Raw genomic sequence first — 13,588 nt, 5'->3', positions numbered from 1 at the left:
CCACACGAGGGAAAAATGATAAAAATCTTCTCAGGCAGCTCGGCTGATTACGATCAGTGCAAACAAGAGAGTGCAGAGCTAACACGGCTAAACGTGCACGGATTCAACAGAGGCGGCGGCAGCAAGCAGGCGGGAAACATCCCAAACTCTGAAAAGTGCACGTAACGGCTCATCCTTTACACTCAACAATCCTCAGAGTTTACTGTTGTGATCGACCCGGAGGGGCTCGCACCCCCCGGGGGGCTCGTCTGCAAGTCGCCAGGGGTGACGTGGAAAGATTGTGTGTGGAGCAGCTCGGCTCTTTTGAAAAACAATTTGATTTAAAATATACAGCTACTCGCTGAGACAGCTGTAGCACCTGCGCTCTACGTGTGGGGACTGAGAATGAATGAAAGGTAGTAGGTGATCATGCAGGGAATTTGCAGGAGTAATATTTTCATACACACGCGACGGGAGCAATAGAAAAACATGAGCTAAAAATGGATATTAGATAAAAAGACGACTAAAAAAATTATATGAAATGTTACGTTGAAGTAATAAATCCTTCAAATAATGAGTTTAAAGTAATCTAAACAGTTGAGATAATTATTGATATTTCTAGAAAGTAAGTGACAAACAGAAAAACAAAGAGAAAATGGTTGAAATAATGAGCTAAAAGTTGCTGAAACCATTAGATGTGAATGTTACGATAATTTTAATTGATTATTTTAAATGGTTAATTAAACCGGTAGCAAAAAGCATTGGATAATTTAAATATAGGATAAAGTTAAACAGATAAGAGATAAAAATAAGGAATAACTACTTAATTAACTAAAGTCTAATGGATAATTGATTCAGACCAACAGCTAAAAGCATTAAAAAGATATTGATAATGTGATGAACCAGTTCCTGAAAGTATTTGATAAACGACCAAAACACATCAATAAAAGCCATAAATGGTGGAAATGTCAATGTTTGCCACAGCAAACTGACAATTAACTGTTAAACTCTAAGACAGAAGTATTCTAACACCCACTTTTATACAATCAACAGTTAAAAGTAACTTTGAAGTTCCGATGTGCAGATGATGGAGCTCAGTGAGTCTGATTCATCAGAGACAAGACGTCTGGAAACCCCAGATCTCAGTCACATTTATATTACTCATCAGGAGATTCCTCTCGAAACACAGCATCTCCAACGTCTCCATCTGTTCTCAGCCATGTCCTGCCAGTGTTGTGTGTGTGTGTGTGTGTGTGTGTGTGTGTGTGTGTGTGTGTGTGTGTCTGTGTGTAGGTGTGTACTTGCAGGGGGTTGCATGCACTTTGCTGAACTTGCAAAGTCCTGCCACACAGCAGCTGTGAGGTGCCTCCTGAGCCAGAAAGCTAAATCATGTAAAGCCCAGGGACACATCAATACACAAACACACACAGCAACACACACACACAACAACAACACACTACAATACACAATATATAGCGAGTTAAGAGATCTGTGGTCCAGCATCTACATGTCTCGGGGTTGCCAGCGTGTTGCCAAGGCAACAAATTACCCATGTCCCATGGGTGAGTCAGTCTTCCCCAGGAGAAATATCCCCCCAGTAAGTCAGAGAAAGAGCAATGCCCCCCCCTGTGTGTGTGTGTGTGTGTGTGTGTGTGTGTGTGTGTGTGTGTGTGTGTGTGTGTGTGTGTGTGTGTCCATGTGTTCTTTATGACTCATATTAACAGGGGAGATTATTATTTTTTTTTAATTTATTGCTGCCATTTGTTCTTCCCATTAGCAGCCACTGGTTTTCCCCCCCCCATTCTGTTCTAAATCTGTGCTTCAGATGCATCTTTTCATTTCTATTTCTGTTCCTTGTTTTGTTCTATTTTCTGCAGCAACTAACAGATCAAAAACATTTCCGCAGCACGAAGGGGAAATGTTCCTGATTGTGTTGAATCAGGAACATCGGATCATTGATTTTGACACTTTCTTACATTTCAAAATGTAAATGTTGTTGGTGTTTTTGCTGCAATTAAAAAGCAGCCGTTCATCTTATCAAAGAAAAAGATGATGATCACACTAATGTGTAATTATAGGGTGTAATAATAAGATGGTAATATGCACAAACAGCTGACTGAAGCATCTGAGGGAATATTTAGAAAGCACACAACACTAAAAGATGATCTTTGGGTCTCGTCTCATTTCTTAATATATCAAACAATTAATCAATAAAATGTTATATTCACAAATCACAGTTCACACCAGGACAAGGTGCAACCTCCTCTGTTCTTAACCTCAACAAGAGTGAACTACTAAGAAAACAACCTCAGAGAGAAACACAAAACTTCTGGTACTTCTGTTTAGATACAATAACTTCATATTGCTGTGTATGCAAAGTGTGTACATGTATGCAGGGTACATACACTGACGATCCGCTCATGTGTCCCCTCGGGGGAGACGACGGTTCCATTGAGTCCCACCAGCGACGGCAGAGTCTGGGACATCCAGTTAGTGACCATGGCCATTGTGCTGAGCACCGCACCGATCTTTAACATGGGAACGCTCATCCTGACACACACACATCCACGCACCTCACACACACGTGCACACACACACACACACACACACAACAGGCAGAAAACTCCGGCCGGTCTCTCACACGCAGTCCAAACAGTGGACAGCAGTCAAAACACAGCAGGTGCACGACATGATGCTACAGGTGATGAACAGTTTCTCAGCTGAAGGAATCCGAACACAGGGTTCCTGTGGTGAAGCAGCAGAGCCGGGGTTGTCCCACTGCTGCACGTCTCCGCTCCCACACTGCCACAGGTTAGAATCCAGATGCCTCCATGTGAAGACACGCCAGGTCCAAACATCCACAACATCCAGCTCCGGCTGCAGGAGACGCTCCTGGAAACGTCTGCTTTGTCTGACTGAGCAGAGAGTGTGTGTCTGTGTGTGTGTGTCTCTGTGTGTGTGTTTCCTGTATCCTTCCTCCTCCTGGCAGAAAGATGCTGTGACTGAGCCAGCGTCGCTCTCTCATTTACCCTCTAACTCTCTGCTGCTCCCTCCCTCCCTCCCTCCCTCTCTCTCTCTCTAATACACACCATCTCTCACTCTCACCTATTCTCTCATCCTCTTCATCATCAAATGAGCTCATCCTCCTCTTCATCAGTGTCTGCTTAAAATGAACAAACAGATTAACATGAAATAAGAAGTTATAAAAAGCCCATTCAATATTTATCCCATTTCATGCTGTTCCTATTTTCCTACTCACATTTCTAATCATCTTATTTTGTATTTTTATCTCCATTACAGTTAAATTATTCATTTATTTCCCTCTCTGCTCATTGCCCCCCCCCCCCCCCCCCCCCCCCCCCCCCCCCACCCCCCCCCCCCCCCCCCCCCCCTCCCCCCCCCCCCCCCTCCCTTGTTTTCTTTATATTGATGAAATGTAAAACGCCCACGCGACAGCACGATGCTCTGGATTGACCTCTCCCTGGTCGCCTGTGTGTTTTACTGAGCGTGTGTTTGTGCCTCATGGTGCACGACAAACTAATGCAACACCGCCACCATGTGGCCGGCGATGCCCCCCCCAGCATCAAACCAGATCTGACCCCAACTCGAGGAAGAACCAGACCCTCAGAAGATGCTGTATTTCATCTGTGTTACCATGGAAGCATCGGCAGCGTTTGCTTTTACCTCCACAGGGACTGAGCATCAGAAAGGAGCCAGTTAATGGAGGATTGTCCCAGTTCCACAGTCCAGTCTGAAGACCAAGGGTCTGTTGGGAACAATCATCATGAGGAAATCCATCAGACGAGCTTCTTCTCTCTTTAAATATCTCTTAAAGACACGTTTTTATAAGTGTTTATATACTTATTTTGACTTTGTTTATGTTTGTATGTTGATAGTTGTGTGGTTAATGTTGGATGTTTGATTAAATTTCCCCTGTGTGCCTTTTTTTTCAGTTTAATTAAAAAGGAAAAGTTTTACACCTTTGTCCTTTTTGCTTGGTCCCCAACACTGCTACATACATAAAGTTTAATAGTTTTTAGTGATTATAAACCTGATACTTTTTATTTGTAGCTCGGTTATGAAAAAATAAATCCCCACATTGAAGGAGAGGTGCAATCATTTTCATCGGTGACACAATAGAAACCACGGAGACCAATAAATAAATAGGTGTTTTGACTTATCAGTTCTAAATAATTTGTCTTTTCTGGTTCCAGCAACTCAATTGTGCAGTTTCTCTTGTCTTATATATTCAAACTTGACATTTGATGAATCAAAACGATGAAGAAATTCTTTGTTGCAGACGTATTCAGTGAGATTTTGTTGTGTTGTGTTGACACACCTGAATTAACTTCTCTTAACTGTCCACGTTTCCCTCTAATCTCGGTTCCTCCAACTGAAGATGTAGGAAGAGATCCAAGGGAAAGATGAAGAAGTAAAGAGGGAATGTGATTTAAGTCCTGTTCTGCTCCGTCGTCCTTTCAGGTGACGTCTGGTACTGATAACTTTAACTTTATCCTAGAGCTGTCAGTCACAGTTGTTCACCTCTGTGGAGACTTTTGTCAATTTTGAGTTTTTATGTTTTGCCCATGGAGGCTGTCGGAATAACAACGAGGACGCAGAGTTTCCACCTCATGCAGACGTATATTCACAAATTCAAGCTGAATAATTTACATTCAAATGGGAAATGACGGTAGATCTTGAAGATAAGAGAGGAAACATGTTTCTGGTAACTCTATTAAATAATTAATGTCCCATTTCTTAATCTTTTTGATGATGATTCTTTTGAAAGATGGTCTCTTGTCACTGACTCTTGTTTTATAGCTGCAGTCGTTGAGTCCACTAACTCAAGTTGAGACGAACACTATTCATTCAGTCCAAAGTGAATCTAGTACAAGTCAATCGTCTTGTTTCTAATGGGAAATTCTGCAACACGCCATCAGTTCAAAATATAAGAAATGATCATATAATTAGGTCGTTAAGAGAAAAGCTGATGAATCAAAGCTAATGTGTTTTTCTGGAGCTGCGTGTTCGAGACCCCCACGGAGCAGATGTAGGGTGTTAACAGCTGATGTGTGTTTTTCATGATAAAACATCAAGAGGAGCAGCTCTTCACTGTAACACACAGAACATCGCAGCTCGTAGTTTCTCTCCTGGAGCGATTTTAGCGTCGACAATTAAACCAACCAACGCTAAATGTTTTATCGTATCTTTGTTCCCGTCAGCGGTTACATGATCACGTTTTCCTGTCTCTATAAAAAATGCCCCCAGGACACGTATGGATTATACATAAAACTCCCCTCAGCGAATACACTGAACTAACATGAATATTTCAATCGGCAGCACTTAGGGGGGAAACGCAGTTGTCGACGGGTGTCGGAGCACCAATAGAACTGGTAGTGGTGGGAAACACCTTCAGGCTGGTACTGGTCTCTGGTCTCTGGTTTCTGAGAGATACAACGTTTTCCTATCAATGTTTTCTTACAAGAACAAGAGCGAAGCAAAGTTAGAAAAATACATCACAACACAAAACTTAAATAATTAACAAAACCAATGAGCCCGAAGAGGACGATCAAAAATAAGTTCAGATGATATAGAGATTTCTTTTATTATGAATGTTAAGTGAAAAAATACAAGTTTTAAAAAAGTAGATTTATAATAACGTGGTTTTAGAAGTTGCTCTGAAGATGCTGCTCTGATGTTTAAAATGTTATATTCATCTCCCTCTTTTTTATTCTGTGGATCCGATAAGTTTTTCATTTCAGTGCAGAAAAGACTCGTGGATCTCGGGTGAAAAGCAAATAATAAATAAACCGTGTTTTCTGGGAGATATAAAATATTTCCCTGTGCAAACACATGTGTGTTTCAGATAAGAAAATTGAAAAAAGAGCCAAACACTGAAGTTCTTCAGATTATTCAAAACTTCCCCTTTGCTGCTGAACTCTGCAGCAGAAACATCTGCTCACAACAGAGAGATTCTTTTATCTCTGCACACGAAAAAGATTATAAATTCAATTCCAATCCACTTTCTCTCTGAACATCTGATGAGAAGATGTAAAGCTGCATCACTTTTGGACTCCATGTTACACCAGAGATAAAGAGTGTGAACGGGGGGGGAACAGTCTTCTTACCTTACACGAGTAGAATATAAAGAACAGCAGCAGCACCCAAAGGACTCCAGCTCCGTCCATCACCAGCCTTCACGTCTCCCCCGTCGTGACCCAGGTTTGACATGAAAGATATAAAAGTAAAAAAAACTCAGGCTGTGTGTGACCCTGCACTTAGGAGACTCACGACCACTTCAGGTGCCACAGGAGACGGTACGACTCCCGTTGCCTTGCCTCAGGGTTCTGGGGCACCGGGGCTGGAGTGAGCGAATCCCCTCTGGCTGTGGGAGAAGAACACAGTCCTGGTGTCGGCTGCAGGATGATGACAGTCACAGAAGCTGAAGAAGACTAGTGTCGTGGAGAAGGTGAAGATGGGGGTGAAGGGTAGGAGGGGCTGAAGAGAAGGATACATCCACATTAGATATTCCATTAGTTTGTGGTTTTGTGGGTGAAGTGGTGAGTGACGCATTAGAAGTGGGATGATACTGTTGGTTTTGGTCTCAGTATGTGACTCTATAGAACGATGTTGGACCATAAAGGTGTATTTTATTTTTTATTTTGTTCAAGATCTGTAAATAAAACTGTGAAATTTATATTGTTTTGCTTTGACAAATAAATATTTAAGTTTCACAAATCTTAAATTGGGTTTTAAACAACTTACGTCTTAACACTACGTCACAATACGTGAATAAAAGGTTGTTGCTAAGCGACCAATTATCAATTACATCCACTTCTTGTTGTTATGAAAGGAAGTTAAAGACACTTCAGTTACAGTTAGAATGAAAGGTTCAGTGTGTAGGATTTAGTGACAACTAGTGGTGAAGTTGCACGTTGCAGCTGAACACCCCTCGCCTCCCCCACCTTCAGTTGTCATAAAAAAACTCAAGAGGTGTTTAGTTTGTCCAGTCTGGGCTACTGTAAAAAAACATGGCGGCCTCCGTAAAGAAGACTCGCTCCTGATGTAAATATAAAGTATTTAAATATAAAGTATTTAAATATAAAGGAACCATTCTAGGGTAAAGAAAACCACAATTAATTTAAGTGTATTTAAAAAGGTTGATATACATTTCTATTGTGGACACTCACAATTATCCTCAACACATAAACTGGAAAGGAATAAAATGTCTAAATGTTGGACGCTGGGTTAGACGTCAAAGATTACAAATTAAAAACAGATCTCTGAACACAATGCGACTGACTTTCAGAACATGTCATCCATATTTAATCTGTGGAAATTAGTGGTTAAACTCTCCTGGACGACCTGTGTTCATGTGCCTCCGCTCATTAAAGTTTCAGCACCATGAGTAATGTCCCATGTTAGACGCACTGCAGATGTCACTGTGCAGAGGGGCAGGGGGGGCGATGGGGGGGGGGCGATCACATGAAGACAGAATTATGAATGATGTATGCTCAAGCTGCGGTGAATACAAATTACCAGCAGATTTAACACACATCACCATTTTACATGATATTTGACTTGACAGTGGAAATAAACATCAAAATTCAGGACTCAGCCCTGAACTGTGAATAAAGTCAGTATCACCGATATCACCTGGTTTCATCCAGTATCAGAATTTAAAGATGGACGACATGACAGCTTCCTGTAAGTGAAGCCAGAGAATTCTTAATGCCCCCTGGTGGCTGGCTGCAGTACAGGCAGGCGCTTAAAGATACATTTTTCTCAAAGATGGTTTATGTGATTTTTTACGTAGTTCTTATCACACTGATGTTTGTCCAAGTGCTCATAATGATTGACAGCTGAGACTGACTCACGATTGGTCAAAAGTCTGTTGCTACTGTATAAACCTTCATGGGAATCTGTACAAGCGCTGTTGAGATATTTCAGTCTGGACCAAAAAGATGAATCAGCGAATCAAGTGACCCGTGAACGCAGCCATCACTAAAAATTGATGCACCATTATTATATGTGATCTTCAAGAACCATCTGGAACAACCCGTCAAAGTGCACATCGCACCTCAGAGGGGTTTCTCTGCTGCTGACGTGTCCGTCTGCTTCCTCTTTGCTTAACGAATGAATTCAATAACACTAAAATCCCATCACATTAATTTAAATGTACATTGTGTACTTTTATTAAAACATGTTAGTCGCTCCTCCACACAACTATGCACAGAAAGACCTCGAGGGAATCACGTACCACAGTTTCCTCCGTTATGTTGAAAAAAAAATATATAAAACATGGCTTCACAATATATATATATATATATAAAAAAAAATGCACTGCCCCAGTTCCCTTTTACAAAGAAATGTACTCTGCAGGGAGCTACATAATAGCACCGTGATGACTTACACTCCAACATACATCACAACAGATCATTACGACAACAAAAGTACAACAACAGACACAAAAAAAATAACACAAAACAAATTGAGGTTTGATGATGACAGACATGGCGGGTGAAGGCTGCTGAAATAAGGCAGTTTGGTATTTCTAAAGACGATCATGTATGATTGTGTATAGATGGGAATTAAGTGCACAGGTGATAATTACAGGAGCAGACATGGATGGATGAGTGAGAGCACCACTTGAAAATCTGAGGTTACTGAGGAGTCAGAAAAAGGCACAGTATGCACTTCTCATGAAAACACAGAGTCGGCTGTGAGAAGGTTTGTGATGAATATATGAGACTCAGAGTCGGAGTCAATAAAAGAATTAATGTTTAGATGAAGAACACTGTTGTAGGTAAATCGACTTATAAATATATGACATCATGTTTGTCTTTGTAAGTAGTTTTCTCCCTGCATGTAAAAAAAATGTCCATTGCTATTTTTTCCTATTAAATTACTCTCGCCGCGCCGTGAGCGCCCCCTGGCTCAGTTAACCGTTGAAGCAGACCGGGCCGACTTGGAAACCGAATTTCTGGTTCCCGTTTCCGAAGTCGGACACGGTCACGTCAATGATGGGGAGCGTGGTGGAGAGAGGGGCGTCGAACTCCAGCACAGTCCTCTCCTGCCCCGAGCGTGTCTGTGACGGAGAAACACAAACGTATCCCTGTTGTCAGTATGTGCTGAATCCTCTGAGTTCACGATACACCGATAAATAATTAATAAAGTGACATCACTATTTAATGCATTAAATAATCAAATAAATACATACTTCATTCGATGTAGGGTTAAACAAAGGTAAAAGGTCAAAATGAATTTAAACTACTAAAAATGCTGCAACCACATGTGCATTGATTCATTGTTCATATGGTGCGTTTCTTGTCCAGAACTAATATTTCCTGTTTGTGGTGGCAGCAAAGTAAATTGTGCAACTTGTTGGTTTGTTAACGATCGTTTTAAACCCTCAAGTTTGTCTATTTTGTCCGGTGCCAACTTGTTTTTTTGAAACCAGAGTTAACCATGAACTGGAGCCTGACACAGATCAGTGCACGCCATGCTTTATCTTCAAGACTCGAAATGGGACCATAAGTTACTAAATGAACATCAAGCTGTGTTGAAGAAGACTTGAAACTACAGATTGAGACATAAACTCTTTAGGAAAATGTTTCCGGACGTTATAAATCGAGTCATTTTCTCATAGACTACTAAAGAAACTTTTCTTTGAAACCAGTGGAGTCGCCCTCTGCTGGTCATCCGAGAGATTTACTTGCACTTAGCATTGGCTTCGCTTCTGAGACCCGCAGTCTACTTCCATTCTCGTGAACAGCCAATGCAAGGTGAGCGTTGTCACATGACGCTCAGTGAAGGGATTTCTCTTTCAAAACTTTCTAGGAACTTTTTAAAAAGGACTTAAAATATATTTTTAATATGTCCTTTCGTTTCACGTTGGCGTCATTTTGTGTTTGCTTTCATTTTCAGACCATGTGCATCAAAATGTATTGAGATATTCTTGAGCGTGTTCGTTCATAAATATAGTTCTGAAGGTGCGAAGGCGTGACGCCATGTTTGAGACAAGAATGTGTCCGAGAGACGAGAGCTTCACGTGTGTTACTCACCTGACATCCGTCATATAGTGCACTGATGTAATGTGTGTTCTCGTGTGTCATCTCCTCCCCGTCGCTGCCTCTGAAGCGCAGTGCGTGTTCGTGGCCGTAGGTGGCGGTGTGCAGCCATGCGGCGGAGTTGAGGCAGTGGTAGGTGAAGGTCTGTGTGGCTGCGGCGCTCAGCAGCTTCAGGAAGTTCAGCTGAACGATGTGGATGGGAACGCCGTCTGTCCCAGAGTAAGAAAACTGGAGGAGAACAACAGAACCAAACATCAATGTAATGTCAAGGACAAATAAAGTATGAAACTGAATAATGCATGAAGGCAGTTGTGTGCACATTCAGTCCTTTACTTAGGACGTGTCACTACAAAACTTTACTACACTATACAGACAATGTTATGACCTGAGTTGTACTGATCCTGAGGTTTAGTTTTCTGACGATGACCTGATTGTGTGGTTTAAAATGAAACATGAGGGAATCACCTAAAATATTAAGACCTAACTAAACACATTTAAGACCCAGTATGAAACATTTTAATCTCGATGCAAAATGATCAAACCATACCTGTTTTCCTTTCCTGAATTTACTGTACCATGTGCCGGGCTTCTCCCCTTTCCAGGCAGCCAACTTCACCTGAAGACAAAAAAAAAAAAAGCTTCAAATTCCCTCAATCCACACACAGACAGTTACTAGATATGCATTAATGTTCATTTTATCCCTAACTCATTAAACTAATGGCAAATGCTTCTTTTTGCTAAGAAAAGTTTATCAAATTATCAGAAAAAAAACCCACAAAGAAGTAACCATAATAATGTGTTGGTGCATGAAAACTAACCGACTGGAACTTCTTGTCCGGGTGCAGACACGTCTCTCCCTGTGCAGTGAAGTTACAAAACACTTTGAAGGAGTCTCGATGGCAACCCTGGTTGGGATCGATCCAGTACTCGCCTGAGGAGAGAGGGGGGGGAGGGGAGACGAGTGCAGAGGGTTCAAAACTCTGAAGGCATAAGAAAAAATGCCAAAGAGTGACAAGTCCTGCAGATTTATTATTTGTATAAGATGGAGGAAAAACCAAAGGCGTTAGAGATGGGGGGTTAAAAAGAGTCTCAACATGCAGACAAATCTGATAAGGTACCGTCAGGGAGCTCAGGGTGGAGGAACCACAGCTCCTTGCAGGTGCGGGCGGGGCTGTGGAACGTCCCGAGTGGGTTACGCAGACCCTCCACCTCCACCTTCATAGAGGACAGAGATGCAAACACTTCCTCCATGCCTTGGCCCTCCTTCTGCTTTATCCAGTTGCCCGGCGCCGCCTGGTCCCCCTGCATCCACTCCTCCTCTCCTCCATCAACTCCACCCTCCTCTTCCTCCTCCTGTTCAAATGCAGCACCATCTACCGAGGCCTGGGTTCTCCTTCTCCGTCCTCGCTCGTGAAGAGGCGCCATTCCTGCCACTCCTGCCGGCCGACCCTGAGGAGAGGAGAGGAGAGGAGGAGAGAGGAGAGGAGAGGAGAGGAGAGAGAGGAGTTAATCAAAGCAGACAAACATGTGAAGTTACACATTGATAAATGTAGGTATCTGCCGTTTGTACTGTTCTTGGATGAATTAAATGTCTATGAACTCACTGGTGGTCCTGGAGGTCCAATAGAACCAAGGTCTCCTCTGGGGCCAATTGGACCCTAATGCAAACACACACACAGCAAAATTAGTTCAGTTTGAGTAGAAGTAAAATGTAAAAGCACTGAATAAATCAGTTTACACTTACCTGGTTTCCTTTAGATCCCTTTAGACCAGCAGCACCCTGTGAGAGAGATAGAAGATAGAGACAGAGAGAGATGGGATGAACGATATTTCAGTAAACTCTATGCTGACAATAGTACTAATTCACAGTCACATGATCAGATGTACTCACAGAGAGGCCTGTGGGGCCAGGGGGTCCGTTGGGACCAGATGGACCAACTAGACCCTGATATTGAGCACAAACAAACAAAGCTGTCAGAAGAACAGAACCAGTAGATGTGGTTTTACTCTCTAAAATGCGAGAATAAGTCTTTTTGTAGCACCTCATCTCCTTTTGGTCCTGGTATTCCTTGGTTTCCTGGCAGTCCTCTGTCCCCCTTCTCTCCAATGTCTCCTGGTGGCCCTATCAGACCTATTAAACCACCATGACCCTGCACAGACGACACAAATCAGATCGCGGTCGAAGCCACAGCAAAAGGGCAGAGTAGATATTCAGGTGTGTTCGTTATCCATGTACCTTGTCTCCCTTCTTGCCAGGGTCTCCCTTTAGTCCTGGTAATCCTGATGGACCCTGAGAAGAGAACATTAAACATTTAAAACCCATTCATTTACTTCTCTGATGGGAGATACATCTGATGATAAAGTCGTCCTCCTCTCAGAAAAAACTGCCAATCAGCTTCCTCTTTGTCTTTTCTCTTAAAAGAATAGCTCAACATTATTTGCTTTCCTGCTGAGAGTTAGATTTGGAGAGTGAAACCACTCTCATGTCTGAGAGTTTCAGTGCTAAGATAAGCTACCAAGTGTTTGTGCTAAGCTAAGCTAACTGGATGTTGGCTGTAGAGTTTTATTGATCCTCTTATCTAAATCACTGTATAAAAGCAAATAAGAATAAGTCTTGATTTAGTTTGGAATTATCATTTCCAATCTTCAAATATTGATCATTGATGTGTCATCTTACCATGGGACCTGGTGGTCCGGTCTGGCCGGGCGCTCCATTCAAACCCTGCTCACCCTGAGAGACAGGCACAGAAACGATTTCTTAACCTTCATCTTTTTTGTGCTTCTCTGATTAGTTCTGTGCTTTCTTTAAATTTAACTTACTGCAGGGCCGGGAATTCCTCTTAGACCCTGAGGGCCAAACCTGCCAGAATGCCCCTGGGCACCTACAGGGCCCGTTTTCCCAACGGGACCCTCCAAACCGGGGGCACCCTGAAACAAACAGACAACAGGGTGACTTTTAGTAACTGTTAAGATTCAGAAGTTAATGTTCAAAGAGTTGTTTCTAACTCACCTTCACTCCTTTCAGGCCTGACTTTCCTTCCTTCCCTTGTTTCCCCAAGTGGCCCTGAAGAACAACATTTCAAACATTTTAACCTTAATCTGTCACAATAACACACACACACACACACAACACCACACAACACCACACACACACACACACACACACACACGCACGCACGCACACAGGCACCGACGCACAAACACGAAAACACCCACCCTTCGTCCAGGAGGTCCAGATGGTCCCGGTTCCCCTGCTGCTCCTGGTGGTCCCTGAGATGTTTACAGAAACAGGTTACATGGCCAGTCATGGTGTTTGTTTGACGACAACATACTGAATGCTCATGAATTAAAGAAAGCATGGATGTCACAGTGTGTGGTGCGTTATGCAGAGGAGAGGAGCTCACAGATTTCCCAGGATCCCCGGTGTCTCCTTTGGACCCAGGCAGACCATCCACGCCCTGATGAGAGAGAAAAAATGGAGGGCAAAGGAAAACTTAAATAATAAATATAAATTTTGAACAGAAAATAAAAGAGTCTGA

General features: G+C 42.5%; 2 protein-coding genes across 5 annotated transcripts in view; both read right to left on the bottom strand.

The window, feature by feature from the left end:
- The window catches only part of LOC117770414 (noelin-2-like), a 50,062-nt gene that overhangs the window by 27,931 nt on the left and 8,543 nt on the right, over positions 1 to 13,588 (bottom strand). For 2 of the 4 annotated variants that reach the window (XR_004615388.1, XR_004615387.1), the window contains exon 1: positions 2,385 to 2,562. Coding sequence is in view for 2 of the 4 variants with exons in the window: in XM_034599860.1 (XP_034455751.1) it covers positions 2,385 to 2,528 (144 nt within the window). In the remaining 2 variants the exon portion in view is untranslated. Of the gene's footprint in view, positions 1 to 2,384; positions 2,988 to 13,588 lie in introns of those variants that run through there. The other 2 variants (XM_034599860.1, XM_034599870.1) reach the window with 2 other exon arrangements.
- LOC117770202 (collagen alpha-1(XI) chain-like) overlaps positions 8,147 to 13,588 on the bottom strand; it is a 34,972-nt gene continuing 29,530 nt past the window's right edge. Inside the window, exons 52-66 of the mRNA XM_034599349.1 lie at positions 13,454 to 13,507; positions 13,266 to 13,319; positions 13,060 to 13,113; positions 12,870 to 12,977; positions 12,727 to 12,780; positions 12,286 to 12,339; positions 12,092 to 12,199; positions 11,941 to 11,994; positions 11,794 to 11,829; positions 11,654 to 11,707; positions 11,168 to 11,498; positions 10,868 to 10,980; positions 10,597 to 10,665; positions 10,044 to 10,277; positions 8,147 to 9,067 (exon numbers count right to left, since the gene is read on the bottom strand). Of these exons, the coding sequence (XP_034455240.1) occupies positions 8,921 to 9,067; positions 10,044 to 10,277; positions 10,597 to 10,665; positions 10,868 to 10,980; positions 11,168 to 11,498; positions 11,654 to 11,707; positions 11,794 to 11,829; positions 11,941 to 11,994; positions 12,092 to 12,199; positions 12,286 to 12,339; positions 12,727 to 12,780; positions 12,870 to 12,977; positions 13,060 to 13,113; positions 13,266 to 13,319; positions 13,454 to 13,507 (1,524 nt within the window). The 3' untranslated portion in view covers positions 8,147 to 8,920. The remainder of the gene's footprint in view (positions 9,068 to 10,043; positions 10,278 to 10,596; positions 10,666 to 10,867; positions 10,981 to 11,167; positions 11,499 to 11,653; positions 11,708 to 11,793; positions 11,830 to 11,940; positions 11,995 to 12,091; positions 12,200 to 12,285; positions 12,340 to 12,726; positions 12,781 to 12,869; positions 12,978 to 13,059; positions 13,114 to 13,265; positions 13,320 to 13,453; positions 13,508 to 13,588) is intronic.

This window comes from Hippoglossus hippoglossus, chromosome 1 (assembly GCF_009819705.1).
Source record: "Hippoglossus hippoglossus isolate fHipHip1 chromosome 1, fHipHip1.pri, whole genome shotgun sequence".
NCBI classification, from domain to species: domain Eukaryota; kingdom Metazoa; phylum Chordata; class Actinopteri; order Pleuronectiformes; family Pleuronectidae; genus Hippoglossus; species Hippoglossus hippoglossus.
The sequence above is the reverse complement of the archived record's forward strand: the minus strand, read 5'-3'. Positions and strand labels throughout refer to the sequence as shown.